This window comes from Lethenteron reissneri, chromosome 51 (genome assembly GCF_015708825.2).
Source record: "Lethenteron reissneri isolate LAM-NWPU_2019-01 chromosome 51, ASM1570882v1, whole genome shotgun sequence".
NCBI classification, from domain to species: Eukaryota; Metazoa; Chordata; class Hyperoartia; order Petromyzontiformes; family Petromyzontidae; genus Lethenteron; species Lethenteron reissneri.
The window spans coordinates 9,363,923-9,380,432 of record NC_083829.1 but is presented as its reverse complement, the minus strand read 5'-3'; the positions used below and the strand labels follow the sequence as shown (position 1 = coordinate 9,380,432).

The window sequence follows — 16,510 nt, the reverse complement described above, 5'->3', positions numbered from 1 at the left end:
GAAGTTTGCCAGTGAACATCTGAATGATTCGGAGGACAACTGGGTGAAAGTGTTGTGGTCAGATGAGACCAAAATGGAGCTCTTTGGCATCAACTCAACTCGCCGTGTTTGGAGGAGGAATGCTGCCTATGACCCCAAGAACACCATCCCCACCGTCAAACATGGAGGTGGAAACATTATGCTTTGTGGGTGTTTTTCTGCTAAGGGGACAGGACAACTTCACCGCATCAAAGGGACGATGGACAGAGCCATGTACCGTCAAATCTTGGGTGAGAACCTCCTTCCCTCAGCCAGAGCATTGAAAATGGGTCGTGGATGGGTATTCCAGCATGACAATGACCCAAAACACACGGCCAAGGCAACAAAGGAGTGGCTCAACAAGAAGCACATTAAGGTCCTGGAGTGGCCTAGCCAGTCTCCAGACCTTAACACCATAGAAAATCTGTGTAGGGAGCTGAAGGTTCGAGTTGCCAAACGTCAGCCTCGAAACCTTAATGACTTGGAGAAGATCTGCAAAGAGGAGTGGGACAAAATCCCTCCTGAGATGTGTGCAAACCTGGTGGCCAACTACAAGAAACGTCTGACTTCTGTGATTGCCAACAAGGGTTTTGCCACCAAGTACTAAGTCATGTTTTGCAGAGGGGTCAAATACTTATTTCCATCATTAAAATGCAAATCAATTTATAACATTTTTGACATGCGTTTTTCTGGATTTTGTTGTTGTTATTCTGTCTCTCACTGTTCAAATAAACCTACCATTAAAATTATAGACTGATCATGTCTTTGTCAGTGGGAAAACGTACAAAATCAGCAGGGGATCAAATACTTTTTTCCCTCGCTGTACGTTGCCAAGACCGTTGTGACTTTCAAACCCAAATGAAGCACAGCATCTCGTGTCAAAATTACGCGAAGCAGTTTGCGAGCCTTTGTATTCGAGCACAGTGTACGAGACACGCAGTTGCATGGCCAAGATTCTCCTCGCTGTGACAGCAGCAGCAGCAGCTGCGACTACCCCCCCTCGTCCACTCACCAAAGGAGATGACGTCGGTCAAGGCGTCGATCGTGGCTTTGAGTGGGAGCCCCAAGAGCTGAAACCAATATCACAAGAGGGATGAGTTTACTTGAATGAGGTCCGTTTGTGTGAACAATGTGTACATGCATAATACAGGTTTTTTTTTGCAGTTAGATCGTGTAAATATATAAATGTGTCTTTTTCGATTGAAAGCTTTCGTGACTGCAGGGATTCATCTTCTTGGTTCTTTCGGTAAAGTCACGTAGAAGGGAAGTAATAAAATAATAAAAATAAAACATAATATAATAATTCTCACGACGTTTCGGCCACAACGCAAGCAGCCGTCCTCAGGTGAAGAACAGGTCTGTCGGGAAGACAGCGTCTGAATGACACAACACCAGGCTTGGAGCGTATATTTAAGCTGGGTTGGAGGGGGAAGAGCGCCTTGACAAAAGAATTTGCTATGCAAAGAGCGCAGAAGTTATTTTGTTCTTCACCTGAGGACGGCTGCTTGCGTTGTGGCCGAAACGTCGTGAGAATTATTTAATGTTTTATTTTTATTATTTTATTATTTCCCTTCTACGTGACTTTACCGAAAGAACCAAGAAGATTTATCCCTGCAGTCAGGAAAGCTTTACAGTCATGTGTTTGAACATTGTTCCCGTAATAAATTTATTATGGGCAAAACATTAAATTTGTGTTGGTGATCTTGCCGGTAGATTTTGTTAAAGACACGCAGACCTCTATCGGTGCTTTGGCTTGCATCCCTTGCCCCAACAGTCGGCGAGACGAGTTCGATTCCCGCTCACGGCCAACACCGGTGACTGATCTCAACCAGTTCTGGGCCTCCCCTAGGTCGACTCAGCCTCGAATGAGTGTCTGGTGTGGTGTGTAAACATCGCCACTGGGGAGACAAAGGCGGTTGGGCGTGGTGCTGGCCACCCACCCCCTCGTGTGTCATTTTGGCTTTCATAGGTGCTCACAACTAACAGCACTTGAACCCAAAAGTCTGTCGAGGGCATACGGGGGGATATTTGCTTATATTTGGGGGTTACCCACGTTGGCTTCCTAATCACGACCCAGTGGGCCGAATGATGGGACACGGCCCCCACAGGAGTTTGTGTATCAAGGAGATGAAACCCACTCGTTTGCAGGTGCTGGCTGCATTCATCACATCACAGCATCACGAGAGATGATGAACAATGTGTGGATGCCTCATCCAGCAGTGGATTGACTATGATTGTTGAACGTTGCCCGCTTCCGCCCGATCAATAACCGTCACAGCCAGGACTCCCCCCTAAATATGGATCCCAAACGTCGCCCCTAATCGTCAATTATCACACCTACATTACCTCGACCGCACCTCCAACCCTCGTCCCCATCCCCACCCTCACCCCCTGTGTCTCCGGTCACCTGGTTGCCTAGCAACGTGTCTCCCTAAATTGCTTGGAACCAGGGCTGGGGGTTAATTGGAAACACTGAGTCGTGAACACTGGGAGGTAACCACAGAGCTGCATGCTGCAAGTGGTATGGATTTCAAACAGCGTTTTCCTCCACGGTAATCGTATGTTCACAAAGTAGCAGTTCTCTTCTTGAGCATGATGGCAGCAGGAATAGGTTCGGGATCTGGCTGCCATTGTCACCTCCGCACGATGAGAGTGCTTCAGGAGACACAGATCACGGAGTTCTACTATCCCTACTCCGTCACAGGAGTGCAGGCTACAGTGGTTTTATATAGGCTGGACCCACAGACTCACACTGGACCCATAGACTCACACTGGACCCATAGACTAACACACGAACCCACAGACTAACACCGGACCCATAGACTACTATACCTACTCCGTCACAGGAGTGCAGGCTACAGTGGTTTTATATAGGCTGGACCCACAGACTCACACTGGACCCATAGACTCACACTGGACCCATAGACTAACACAGGAACCCACAGACTAACACCGGACCCATAGACTAACAATAGACCCACAGACTACCACTGGTCCCATAGACTAACACTGGACCTATAGACTAACACCGGACCCACAGACTAACACTGGACCCACAGATTAACACTGGACCCATAGACTAACACTGGACCCATAGACTCACACTGGTCCCATAGACTAAAAATGGACCCACAGACTAACACCGAACCCATAGACTAACACTGGACCCATAGACTAAAAATGGACCCACAGACTAACACTGACTCACAGACTAACACTGGTCCCATAGACTAACACTGGTCCCATAGACTAACACTGGTCCCATAGACTAAAAATGGACCCACAGACTAACACCGGACCCACAGACTAACACTGGACCCACAGACTAACACTGACTCACAGACTAACACTGGTCCCATAGACTAACACTGGTCCCATAGACTAACACTGGACCTATAGACTAACACTGAACCCATAGACTAAAAATGGACCCACAGACTAACACTGACCCACAGACTAATACCGAACCCACAGACTAACACTGGAACCCACAGACTAGCACCGAACCCACAGACTAACACTGAACCCACAGACTAACACTGAACCCACAGACTAACACTGACCCACAGACTAACACCGAATCCACAGACTAACACTGATCCCATAGCCTGTGCGTGATGGCAGGATTGCTGTGTTGAGGGCCGAGATGGCAACGTGGATGTCTGCTGCTGGCCTTGATGAGAGGCGCTTCAGCAGAGTTTGTGTCACTTTGCTACTCAGTCTCCGCTGACGGAGTGCACACCAGTGGCTTACTATACCGTAAACAGTTTGTAGGAATCGTATTTGTTAAGTCATGGTACAACATTGCATTTATACGTTGGGGCAGATATGATGAGTTACAAAATGGGACCTTTTTGCCAGTAATAAAGTATGAAAACATAAGAATAGTTTGAACCCTTTCTGGCAATAAAACAGGACGTGTTAAGATGTTCAAACACCAAATAGAAACCTTTTGGAAGGAATCAATATCGTATTAATCACACACGGTACTTGTGAACATACAAACAAGCATTCTCTGATAATTATCAGATAATATATTATATGGAATTGTATTTAAAACTGATTCGCATACACCACAAGCACGTCTGGTTATTGCGAACTTAATTTCTTGCAAAACGTTTCTATTTGGTGTGTACGGTACACATCTTAACACCTGTTTTATTGTCAGAGAGGGTAAACCCTCTTTAATATTTTCCATATATGATTAGTTAGATTGTAGTAGGGGTTATGTGTTGAGTCGTGGTATAAAATTGTATTCATGTAGAGAGACAGATACGAAAAGTGGCGGGTGGTCTGCTTATTTAAATCTCCACAATGACGCTAATGGGTGTCTTGTGTTACATATGACTGTATGTGTGTGGCTTTATAAAGACAAAGTACTGTATACAACAGGCAACGTTGTCGGGAAATAATCATTCTTCACAGCACTCTCTGCCCTGTCTATGTGGTTGTGATTGTGGTTAGAGTGTGGTTGTAATTGCAAAGAGTGTTGTTATTGTGGTTAGATTGTAGCTTGTGTGTGGTTGTGATTCGGATGTGGTTATAGTGTGGTTAGATTGTTGTTGTGATTTGTGGCTAGATTGTGGTTTGAGTTTTGGTTGTGATTGTGGTCAGGGGGTGGTTATTATTGTGGCTAGAGTGTGGTTAGTTCGGGTTTTGTTGTCATTACGCTATGTTTGTGATTATGGTGAGTGTGGCTGTGGTTAAAGTGTGGTTAGATTGTGGTTAAAGTGTGGTTGTCGTTATGGGGTGGTTTCTGGTGTACAGCATTTTCGATGTTTATGTTTTGAGTATTAATGTGATGATGCAGATTTGTGCCAGAAATGCGTCACGTGTGTAAACTAAAATAAAACTGGCTTCACTTGTTTGTGATTGTGCAGTTAGGATTGTGGTTCGGCTGTGGTTGCGGATCGTGGTTAAAGTGTGGTTACATTGTGGTTAGAGTGTGATTAGATTGTGGTGAGGGTGTGGATGTGATTGTGGTTAGAGTGTGGTTAGGATGTGGTTGTGATTACATTTTGGTCAGTGTGGTTGTGGCCAGAGTGTGGTTGTGATGACATTGTGGTTAGAGTGTGGTTAGGGTGTGTTTAGAGTGTGGTTGTGATGACATTGTGTTCACAATGTGGTTGTGATTGTGGTCAGTGTGTGGTTGTGTTATTTTATCTCCACGCCCGTATTGCCTTTCCAATTTCCCCAGCCACACCCACAAACGCGGTTACAAAGTGGAGACACGGGGAGACACTGAGACACACACAAGGTGTTACAGAGACACACGGATCTACGTGGGAGAGACAGAGACACACACAGACACATCGAGACACGAGGAGACACACAGGGACACCACAGAGAGACACAGGGAGCCTTGAAGACCTGGGGACACACAGAGAGACACGATGTGAATTAGAGACGCACATTTATAGACCGAGACGCACATATATAGAAACAAGGGACTTGGAGAAACAGAGACACTGAGAAACGCAGACTCACAGAGACTCGGGGAAAACACAAAGACAAGGAGGGGGGGGGGGGCACATAGACACTTCGAAGCACACAGAGAGACAAGGGGGGAGTCACGGAGTCAAGGTGAGTGTGTTTGTGTACGCACACACACACACACATAAACACACAGACACATAAACACGCGTGTACACAACGCACATACACATAATACAGTTCATGTGATCATACACAGATACAAAGATCCGTCATAAACATAACAATGATGCCTCCGTGTAGCCCGTATATAAACAGGCTGTTGGGGAAAGTGCTGTTAGCGAGTGGCACCTACGGGTGGTCAGCAACCACGCCCGGCCGCCTTTGTCTCCCCAGTACTGACGATCACACACACCGCTCCAGGTACTCGTGAAATCGTCGCTGGCGTTGACGGTGACCATGGGCTGGTGTCGAACTCGGGTGGCCGGACTCGTAGCGGAGAGTTGCCCTCAACACTAGACACTGACGCTCCTGCCACGGACAAAGACACACAGAACGCACGTAAACACGGTGCATAGACGGAACGTTTCAATGGTTTGAACGGCTCTGCAGTGCGAGCTTGGCAATGTGATCTAATTCACTCTTTGACGGCTGTTAAAGCACGTGTGTGTGATTCCATGAAATATTTAAAAATCTCACTCTTCCACAACAACTACTTTTCGACGTCTTCTTGGTTCTTTCGGTAAAAGTCACGTAGAAGGGAAATAATAAAATAATAATAAAACATAATAAAATACAATTCTCACGACGTTTCGGCCACAACGCAAGCAGCCGTCCTCAAGTGAAGAACAGGTCTGTCGGAAAGACAGCGTCTCATTCAGACGAATCCCTGCAGTCACGAAAGCTTCAAATCGATACTTTTCGACGCTTTAAAAATATTAAAACTATCCTTCCTACGGTGGGGGAAGTTTGCCATTGTTGGGAAATATGCGGAGTTATCATCTTTCACTCTCACGGAGCTGGTAACAAGTTGACATTTCTCAAGGACTGCTGCTGTATTGTCTCCTGTGCCATAAAGGTTTGATTCGCTACGTAGAAGAGATATTAACTCCCTCGCGTGGTGTACAGGAGGTCGTGGGTTTCGATCCCGACCCTGACGATGCCTGCTGCTGTATATTTGGAGTCTGCGTGTGTGTCTCTCTCTCTCATCATCATCACGGTGGCTATGAGATGTTAACTCCCTCGCCTGGTGTGCAGGAGGTCGTGGGTTCGATCCCGACCCTTACGCCTGCTGTATATTTGGAGTCTGCGTGTCTCTCTCTTATCACCATCATTGTGGCTAGGAGATGTTAACTACCTCGCCTGGTGTACAGGAGCGCGTGGGTTCGATCCAGACCCTTACGCCTGCTGTAATATTTGGAGTTTGCGTGTCTCTCATCATCATCACGGTGGCTAGGAGATGTTAACTAACTCCAGACCCTGACGATGCCTGCTGCTGTATATTTGGAGTGTGCGTGTCTCTCTCTCCCTGTGGCCGCGTGGCTTTTTCTCTGGGTTCCCCCCGGTCTGTCCCTCCACATTTAGAATCAACAACACGCGTTCCGAGTATATGACTGCTAACAAAAATATTCCACATGATGACAAGCCACTTCGTTGAGCTATCATTCTGTGATGGTCAGGTCGCTTCTGAAAGAGAGAAACATCGCTCAGTGGGCCTTAGCTGGTATAATACACAAATATGTTTTTACCACCTCTGTTCAAATGTCGAAGGAGTTCTGCTGCTGATCATATACATCACGATTCAGTCTGAGAACCTCCTCACTCCTCCACCTAAGCCGGCCAACTCCATGTACGGTGTGAAGTCAGACACTGGAGCGGTTAAATTTCGATTGAAAGCTTTCGTGACTGCAGGGATTCATCTTCTTGGTTCTTTCGGTAAAGTCACGTAGAAGGGAGATAATAAAATAATAATACAAAAACACAATAAAATACTGGAGGGGTTATCAGTGCTTTTACCGTGGGGGTATAGAGTTGGGGTCGGGGTAGTGGACCATACTTCACCACACTGGTTAGGCCGGCCTGCCGAAGGTGACACACATCTCTACTCTCGTTGGGTACGTGCCCACCAGCCGGGCGGTGGTGGCGTAAGTAGCCAGTGTGGTTCATCATCAACGTCGGTATTAGGGAGACAAAGGCGGCCGGGCGTGATTCTGTCCCACCAGTCTAGGCGTGTGTGCGTGTCCACGTGCGTGATTCGTGCGTGCCTCAAATCTGCTCACTCCTAACCGGGTCTCTCTTTCCCACGCGCACTCACGACAGAGCTCAGAAATGGACCCTCATTGCCATCCACAACCCCAGCCACAACCCCAGCCGCAACAGCACGACAGCCATCACGAACAACACCACCACCACCACCATCAACATGATCCGTGCAGTAACCCACGCCCTCCCAAGCACCTCTGGCGGCAACCGCAGACGCGCATCCACATCGCTCGCAGGGTCCTCTCCGACTCCGAGAAAGATCGGGTGCTCAGGGAAGAGAGGACGGCTCCGGTGAAGACCTGGATCGGCCCTGCCCTGCTCGGAATTGGCCACTGCGGATCTGCCGACTCGGCGCTGAAGAAATCGCGAGTGGCACCGGCTCAGGAGCAGTGGGAAGAGACACGGTGAGGAGGAGGAGGAGGAGATTAAGGGGGGGATCGAACCATGCACGTGGCGTGTGATGCAGCGTCTTGTGGAGGTAGAGCGAGGGTTAGTGGATCACCGCACAGATGTTGCACAGCTGCCTTTCCCTTGATCGCCGAAGAGCCCATAGCCTGGCTCGCCAGGAGAGGGCGGTACGGCAAAGGGTGGACTCAATGCTGTCCGATGTGTACGGGGATCGAGTGTTGCCCCCTCGCACACGTGCGGGTTTTTTTTTTCAGCAGGTGCTCCTGTTCCCCCCCCCTCCCCCCCCACGTGTATGCGCCTTTGTGTGTGGGAGATTGTGAGAGGTGGTAAACACAAATTGTATAAATGACGCTGCTATACAAACATATTGTTGTTGACATTGATTAAAAGTTGCAGCCCTGCGATTGCCGGCTCACGCCACTGCTTGCGGAAAGGACCTTCAGTAGAGGGGGGCCTCTGTGGTGGCCCCTCTATGGAAGGTATTTGGCCTACTCTTCCACGCTGGCCAGTACGTCTTGGAAGAGGGAGTACCCACACTTTACCTCACCACACGCGAGCTGCCGACCAACTTGCGTTAATCTCCCTCGCCCGGTACACAGGAGGTCGTGGGTTCGACCTCGACCCTGACCGCTTTCTGTATATTTGGAGTTTGCTTCTCTCTCTCATCATCATCACGGTGGCTAGGAGATGTTAACTACTTCACCCGGTATACAGGAGGTCGTGGGTTCGACCATGACCGCTTGCTGTATATTTGGAGTTTGCGTGTCTCTCTCTCTCTTCGTGGTCGCGTGGATTTTTCTCCGAGTCCTCCGGGTTTTTGCCCACCACGTTTAGAATCAAAATCAGCCCACGTTTAGAGTAACTCGGCTGCGACTATAACTTCCCGCACATGATGATGATGATGATGAAGCCACATCGTTGAGCTATCATGTTGTGATGGCCGGTGGCTTCTGAATTAAAGGGCTACACAGCAGATCAAGTGTGACCTTACCTGGTAAATAAAATCGTTTCACTGCCGCGTCGGGAAAACGAACTTCAAATCTCCAGTGTTGCTCACCACTACAGCGTGACACGGGGATGTGGATGGAGAGGGGGGGGGTACAGAAACTAAACGGGGGGCATAACAAAGTCCACATTTAACGTGAAAACCACGATTTGAAGTTTTCGTTGCCTCAGGAATCCATACTCTTTGGTTCTTTCGGTAAAGTGACGTGGGTAGAAAATAAAATAAATCACGACGTTTCTTTCCCACCTGATGACGGACGCTTGTGTTGCGCCCGAAACGTCGTGGTTTATTTTATTTTATTCCTACGTGACTTTACTGAAAGAACCAAACAGTTTGTGGAAACCACGTTCAATGTGGTTTACCCAAAGACCCGAGGAACGTGAAACAAGATTACTTGGGTCTTTCGGTAAAGTCACGTAGATAGGTTCAAAGAAAATAGCTCAAAACTACGACGTTACTAGCGCAACACAAGCGGTCGTCTTCAGGAAAATATATGAATTCCTGCAGTGACGAAAGCTTTGAGTCAAGATTGAACGTGAACCAGTTTTAGACGTTCAACAGAATGAGTCCACACAATTTGCTTTGCCTCGTCACGATCACTTGCTACAGCTCTACCCCCCCAACCACCAAAATGGGATTTTTTTCGCCAGATTCTAAGACGCGTGGTCTTTGATTCACCGTAATTTTAAGTGAAAGTTGGGGTGGGTGGGATGAGGGTGGGTGGGTGGGTGGGATGAGGGTGGGTGGGTGGGATGAGGGTGGGTGGGTGGGTGGGAGGGATGAGGGTGGGTGGGTGGGATGAGGGTGGGTGGGTGGGTGGGAGGGATGAGGGTGGGTGGGTGGGATGAGGGTGGGTGGGTGGGTGGGAGGGATGAGGGTGGGTGGGTGGGATGAGGGTGGGTGGGTGGGTGGGTGGGATGAGGGTGGGTGGGTGGGATGAGGGTGGGTGGGTGGGATGAGGGTGGGTGGGTGGGTGGGAGGGATGAGGGTGGGTGGGATGAGGGTGGGTGGGTGGGAGGGATGAGGGTGGGTGGGTGGGATGAGGGTGGGTGGGTGGGATGAGGGTGGGTGGGTGGGTGGGTGGGATGAGGGTGGGTGGGTGGGATGAGGGTGGGTGGGTGGGATGAGGGTGGGTGAGTGGGTGGGATGAGGGTGGGTGGGTGGGATGAGGGTGGGTGGGTGGGTGGGAGGGATGAGGGTGGGTGGGTGGGATGAGGGTGGGTGGGTGGGATGAGGGTGGGTGGGTGGGTGGGATGAGGGTGGGTGGGTGGGTGGGAGGGATGAGGGTGGGTGGGTGGGATGAGGGTGGGTGGGTGGGATGAGGGTGGGTGGGAGGGATGAGGGTGGGTGGGTGGGTGGGTGGGATGAGGGTGGGTGGGTGGGATGAGGGTGGGTGGGTGGGATGAGGGTGGGTGGGAGGGAGGGATGAGGGTGGGTGGGAGGGATGAGGGTGGGAGGGATGAGGGTGGGTCGGTGGGTGGGTGGGTGGGATGAGGGTGGGAGGGAGGGATGAGGGAGGGTGGGAGGGATGAGGGTGGGTGGGTGGGTGGGATGAGGGTGGGTGGGATGAGGGTGGGTGGGTGGGTGGGAGGGATGAGGGTGGGTGGGTGGGATGAGGGTGGGTGGGATGAGGGTGGGTGGGATGAGGGTGGGTGGGAGGGATGAGGGTGGGTGGGTGGGTGGGATGAGGGTGGGTGGGTGGGAGGGATGAGGGTGGGTGGGTGGGATGAGGGTGGGTGGGAGGGATGAGGGTGGGTGGGTGGGTGGGATGAGGGTGGGTGGGTGGGATGAGGGTGGGTGGGTGGGTGGGAGGGATGAGGGTGGGTGGGTGGGATGAGGGTGGGTGGGTGGGATGAGGGTGGGTGGGTGGGAGGGATGAGGGTGGGTGGGAGGGATGAGGGTGGGTGGGTGGGATGAGGGTGGGTGGGTGGGGGGATGAGGGTGGGTGGGTGGGTGGGATGAGGGTGGGTGGGTGGGATGAGGGTGGGTGGGTGGGTGGGAGGGATGAGGGTGGGTGGGTGGGAGGGATGAGGGTGGGTGGGTGGGATGAGGGTGGGTGGGTGGGAGGGATGAGGGTGGGTGGGAGGGATGAGGGTGGGAGGGATGAGGGTGGGTGGGTGGGTGGGAGGGATGAGGGTGGGTGGGAGGGATGAGGGTGGGTGGGAGGGATGAGGGTGGGTGGGTGGGTGGGAGGGATGAGGGTGGGAGGGAGGGATGAGGGTGGGTGGGAGGGATGAGGGTGGGAGGGATGAGGGTGGGTGAGTGGGTGGGAGGGATGAGGGTGGGTGGGTGGGATGAGGGTGGGTGGGTGGGAGGGATGAGGGTGGGTGGGTGGGATGAGGGTGGGTGGGTGGGAGGGATGAGGGTGGGTGGGTGGGTGGGATGAGGGTGGGTGGGTGGGATGAGGGTGGTGGGTGGGTGGGATGAGGGTGGGTGGGTGGGATGAGGGTGGGTGGGTGGGATGAGGGTGGGTGGGTGGGTGGGAGGGATGAGGGTGGGTGGGTGGGATGAGGGTGGGTGGGTGGAAGGGGATGAGGGTGGGTGGGTGGGATGAGGGTGGGTGGGTGGGTGGGATGAGGGTGGGTGGGTGGGTGGGTGGGAGGGATGAGGGTGGGTGGGTGGGATGAGGGTGGGTGGGTGGGTGGGAGGGATGAGGGTGGGTGGGTGGGATGAGGGTGGGTGGGTGGGAGGGATGAGGGTGGGTGGGTGGGAGGGATGAGGGTGGGTGGGTGGATGAGGGTGGGTGGGTGGGAGGGATGAGGGTGGGAGGGATGAGGGTGGGTGGGTGGAGGGATGAGGGTGGGTGGGAGGGATGAGGGTGGTGGGTGGGTGGGAGGGATGAGGGTGGGTGGGAGGGATGAGGGTGGGAGGGATGAGGTGGAGGGATGAGGTGGGTGGGTGGGTGGGAGGGATGAGGGTGGGTGGGTGGGATGAGGGTGGGTGGGTGGGAGGGATGAGGGTGGGTGGGATGAGGGTGGGTGGGTGGGAGGGATGAGGGTGGGTGGGTGGGTGGGATGAGGGTGGGTGGGTGGGTGGGAGGGATGAGGGTGGGTGGGAGGGATGAGGGTGGGAGGGATGAGGGTGGGTGGGGGGGTGGGAGGGATTAGGGTGGGAGGGAGGGATGAGGGTGGGTGGGAGGGATGAGGGTGGGAGGGATGAGGGTGGGTGGGTGGGTGGGTGGGAGGGATGAGGGTGGGTGGGTGGGATGAGGGTGGGTGGGTGGGAGGGATGAGGGTGGGTGGGTGGGATGAGGGTGGGTGGGAGGGATGAGGGTGGGTGGGTGGGATGAGGGTGGGTGGGTGGGTGGGTGGGATGAGGTGGTGGGTGGGTGGGAGGGATGAGGGTGGGTGGGTGGGATGAGGGTGGGTGGGTGGGATGAGGGTGGGTGGGTGGGTGGGAGGGATGAGGGTGGGTGGGTGGATGAGGGTGGGTGGGTGGGAGGGATGAGGGTGGGTGGGTGGGATGAGGGTGGGTGGGTGGGTGGGATGAGGGTGGGTGGGTGGGTGGGAGAGATGAGGGTGGGTGGGTGGGAGGGATGAGGGTGGGTGGGATGAGGGTGGGTGGGTGGGTGGGATGAGGGTGGGTGGGTGGGTGGGAGGGATGAGGGTGGGTGGGTGGGTGGGATGAGGGTGGGTGGGTGGGAGGGATGAGGGTGGGTGGGTGGGATGAGGGTGGGAGGGATGAGGGTGGGTGGGTGGGTGGGAGGGATGAGGGTGGGAGGGAGGGATGAGGGTGGGTGGGATGAGGGTGGGTGGGTGGGAGGGATGAGAGGGATGAGGGAGGGAGGGATGAGGGTGGGAGGGATGAGGGACGGTGGGTGCGTCTTATAATCCGGTAGCTGTGTGAGTGTGACCACTTTTCTCCAACTCGATTGACGGGGGTGTAGTGCTGCGTGTGTCAGAGGCCCCTCACCCCCTACAGCCGACATGAAGACTGTCGGGGCAAGTGCTGTTAGCGAGCACCTATTAAGGCCGGCACGTCACACTGTGGGGGTTTTGTTGGTCAGCGTCACGCCCCGGGCCGCCTTTGTCTCCCCGACGTTGATGTCTACTGACACACCGGGGTAGCAGACACTCAGTTATGGCCGAGTTGACCTAGAGGGGGGGGGGGGAGGCCAAAACGGGACAATTTCTGAAAATTCACGCTGCGGTGCGCTAATCACTGCGCCACCGCTCCCCCCCACAACACAGCTGACCAAAGACAAAGATCCCCCTTGTAGTATTGGTGGACTGTTGGGACAAGTGCTGTTAGTGGACAGGGGGTGGGTGGGTAACACACGGCCACGTGCTCAGTGATGAACTCTATCCAATTTTGATTTAAAGCTTTCGTGACTGCAGGGATTCATCTTCTTGGTTCTTTCGGTAAAGTCACGTAGAATGGAAATAATAAAATAATAAAAATAAAACATAATATAATAAAATAATAAAATAATATCGTTATATAATATAATAATATTATATAATAAAATTAATATTGTTCGTGTGTGTGTGGATATATATAGTGCTGGCCACCCACGCCCTCGTGTGCCGTGCCGGCCTTCATAGGTGCTCGCTAACAGCACTTGCCCCTACAGTCTGCTAAGGCTACACGGGGGATCTTTGTGTTGTGTACACGCTGTGTGTTTGTGGACGGACGTACCTCGATATCCGTTTGGGTTGTGACGAAGACCCCCGCTTAAAGTGAAATCGCGTAAACCGAAACGCGTTTGCCCGTGCGTTCTCATAATTATTATTGAGTTCAACGAAAAAACATTTAGTTTACACAAAACACGATTACCAAAAAAACCACAACACTTCGCAACACAACTAAGATATTAAATACGCATGAATAATAACCGGACGGGGCTCATTAAAACAACAAGAACAACAACAAATACTTTACACAAAACTTACTAAGCGTAGAGTGTGGAGCACGTGGCGAGGGGGAGGGGTGACTGGGTGCGTGGGGGAGCCGGCACGTGGAGCGTGTTTGGAGCACTGTACGTACAGTACTCGTGTACTCGAGTACTGTACGTACAGTACTCGTGTGCTGCATTACAGTATTGTGTGTACAGTATTCCAGTGCTGTGATCCGGCACTTGTTTTCCAGGACTGTAATACAGTATTCCGGTACTGTATGTACAGTATTCCTGTACTGTATGTACAGTATTCCGGTACTGTATGTACAGTACTCATGTGGTGTCCCCCTGTACTGTATGCACATAATTCCGGTACTGTCCTCCAGTACTGTTATACAGTATTCCGGTACTGTACGTACAGTACTCCAGCGAGCCTAAATATCTGTATACACATACGTGAAATAAGTTACCTGGAGTATGGAAGGCGAGGACATGAAATGAAGGGGTCTACAAACATTACATTGGTGACATACTGAGATAGTAACAGGCACGCGCTTATTGCCCGCGCTCCATCCAGTTACTGAGGGGTTGCGCAATCAGAGGGGAGGCAGAGCTCGTCGCTGCCTCACCTCGCGTCGCTTCCTGCATTTGCAGCGGAGCTCCGCAAATTTTGGCGATTTTGACGATAAAAATTATTGGAATCGTACAGAAATTACATTTATAACACAGATCAGTGGAAAAAAATCTTGTAATTTATTTGATTTTTTTTTTACTTTTCGTAACAGCTGTTTTCATTGGCGTATTGCAGGTGAGGCTCTGTCTCCCCTGCCTCCCCTGAGCGCACGTCCCTGGCTGCAAGTGATGTTAGCGAGCAGCACCTGTGATTTTAAAAACACGCCCGGCCGCCTTTGCCTTCCTCCATCCCCACCCCCAAAGTGCTGATCTTTCCACCACCGCAGTCGGCCCCAACATTTAAGGCTGAGTCTACCTAGAGGGGATGCCCATGGCAGCAGTGTCGCTTGCACTGTGCAAGTTACACACACACACGTTTAAGCCCTGTACCGTACGTGTAACGGGCACGTGGGTCCAACATACGCGCATTTATATTTAGAGGGACCCGCAAACACTCAATCACTCACACTCACATTATCTCGCTCGCACGTGTGGTACAGACACAAAGACACCCCCGCCCCCCCCCAACTTCGTAGCTTTAACAAACTGTTGGGGCGAGTGTTGTTAGCGAGCACCTATTAAGGCCGGCGCGGCCGCCTTTGTCTCCCCGTTTCTGATGTGCACATACGTTCACCTACACATCCCACACCTGTCAACCCCGTATCAGTGCCGACCTTGTTACACAGACCAATTCAGACCTTATTGATCACCCCGTGGTGCCCTTTATAAATCTCAGGTCAATACTGCTGTACGCAGTATTGACCTGAAAAGCTCAAGGCCACCAACACCGGCAGACACAATTATTTGAACCGGTCCTCGGCATCCCTTAGGTCGGCTCAGCCTCAAATGAGTACCTGGTTGCGGTGTGTAAAACATCACCACTAGGGAGACAAAGATCATGAGCACACTGCTCAGGTATGGGAAACTCTCCACTCTCTCCACAACTGTCCTATCACCAATTGGGAGTTGTGGGGGTGGAGTGTCCGATGGTAAAAAATACCCAGGCAGGTGCTTAGTTTTGATGGGGCTGATGGTAAAGCCCCATCTCTTAGTGGCAAGCTCCAGGTTCAGCAGCAGCGCCTCCAACTCCTACTCTGAGTGAGCAGCAATTGCCAGATCATCGGCATACATAACATGGTTGAGCAATAGGGAGCCATCCCTTGACTGCACCCGGGTATCGATCAGCCTCCCATTGTATCTGTGTAAATGGGCGGGGCGGATATGACGATCCGAGAGGGAGGAGTCAGGGTGACGTGGGGGAGAAGTTATAGCGGGGAGACAGGAAGCTATCTGGGCAGTCGGGGGAGTGAAGGGTGGTGAACACGTTGGGTGGTCGCCGTGCCTCAGCCTGGTGGCTGAGGGGCTCATGACGGCGCCAGCCAGCGGGGTGGAAGAGAGAGTGGAGGATTGAGGTAGGAAGTGGCGAGATAGCCACAGAGGCCACGAAGGGCTGAGGTAGGAAATGGCGAGATAGCCACAGAGGCCACGAAGGGCTGAGGTAGGAAATGGCGAGATAGCCATAGAGGCCACGAAGGGCTGACATTGGGAGGTGGCGAGATCGCCACGCACGGAGGAACAGGGAGCAGCGATGGAGCTGCTGTGGGGGCAGCCGGAGGGCTGCACCAAGAGCCTGCAGCGGAGCTGCAGGAGCGTGGAAGGCTACGGGAGCGAAGGCAGATGTGGGGCTGCCAGGGAGAGAGTCTCAGGAGGAGTGCCGTGTGGGAAGGAGAACGCGAACCCCAAATAAAGGACACGGAGTCAGCAAGAAGTGTCTGAGTCCTTTTATTACATCTGTACCAGATGGAAAGTCCTCCGGTACAGCTATTGAAGGCTTCACGAACAACGTGATCGAAATAGATGTTTAATAATGTAGG

The 16,510-nt window shown here is 52.4% G+C and overlaps 1 protein-coding gene and 1 long non-coding RNA gene across 4 annotated transcripts in view; one reads left to right on the top strand and one right to left on the bottom strand.

Annotated features, from left to right (window-relative positions):
* Positions 1-1,041: 1,041 nt before the first annotated feature.
* Positions 1,042-13,104, bottom strand: LOC133355594 (uncharacterized). The gene is made up of 5 exons (XR_009756703.1): positions 13,040-13,104; positions 9,113-9,180; positions 7,909-8,092; positions 5,807-5,982; positions 1,042-1,088 (listed from the first exon to the last, which is right to left on the bottom strand). It is a non-coding gene; the product is annotated as an uncharacterized LOC133355594 (long non-coding RNA).
* LOC133355593 (cAMP-specific 3',5'-cyclic phosphodiesterase 4C-like) overlaps positions 5,296-16,510 on the top strand; it is a 44,464-nt gene continuing 33,249 nt past the window's right edge. For all 3 annotated transcript variants that reach the window (XM_061572943.1, XM_061572942.1, XM_061572941.1), the window contains exons 1-2: positions 5,296-5,601; positions 7,771-8,117. In XM_061572943.1, the coding sequence (XP_061428927.1) occupies positions 7,780-8,117 (338 nt within the window). In that variant the 5' untranslated portion in view covers positions 5,296-5,601; positions 7,771-7,779. The remainder of the gene's footprint in view (positions 5,602-7,770; positions 8,118-16,510) is intronic.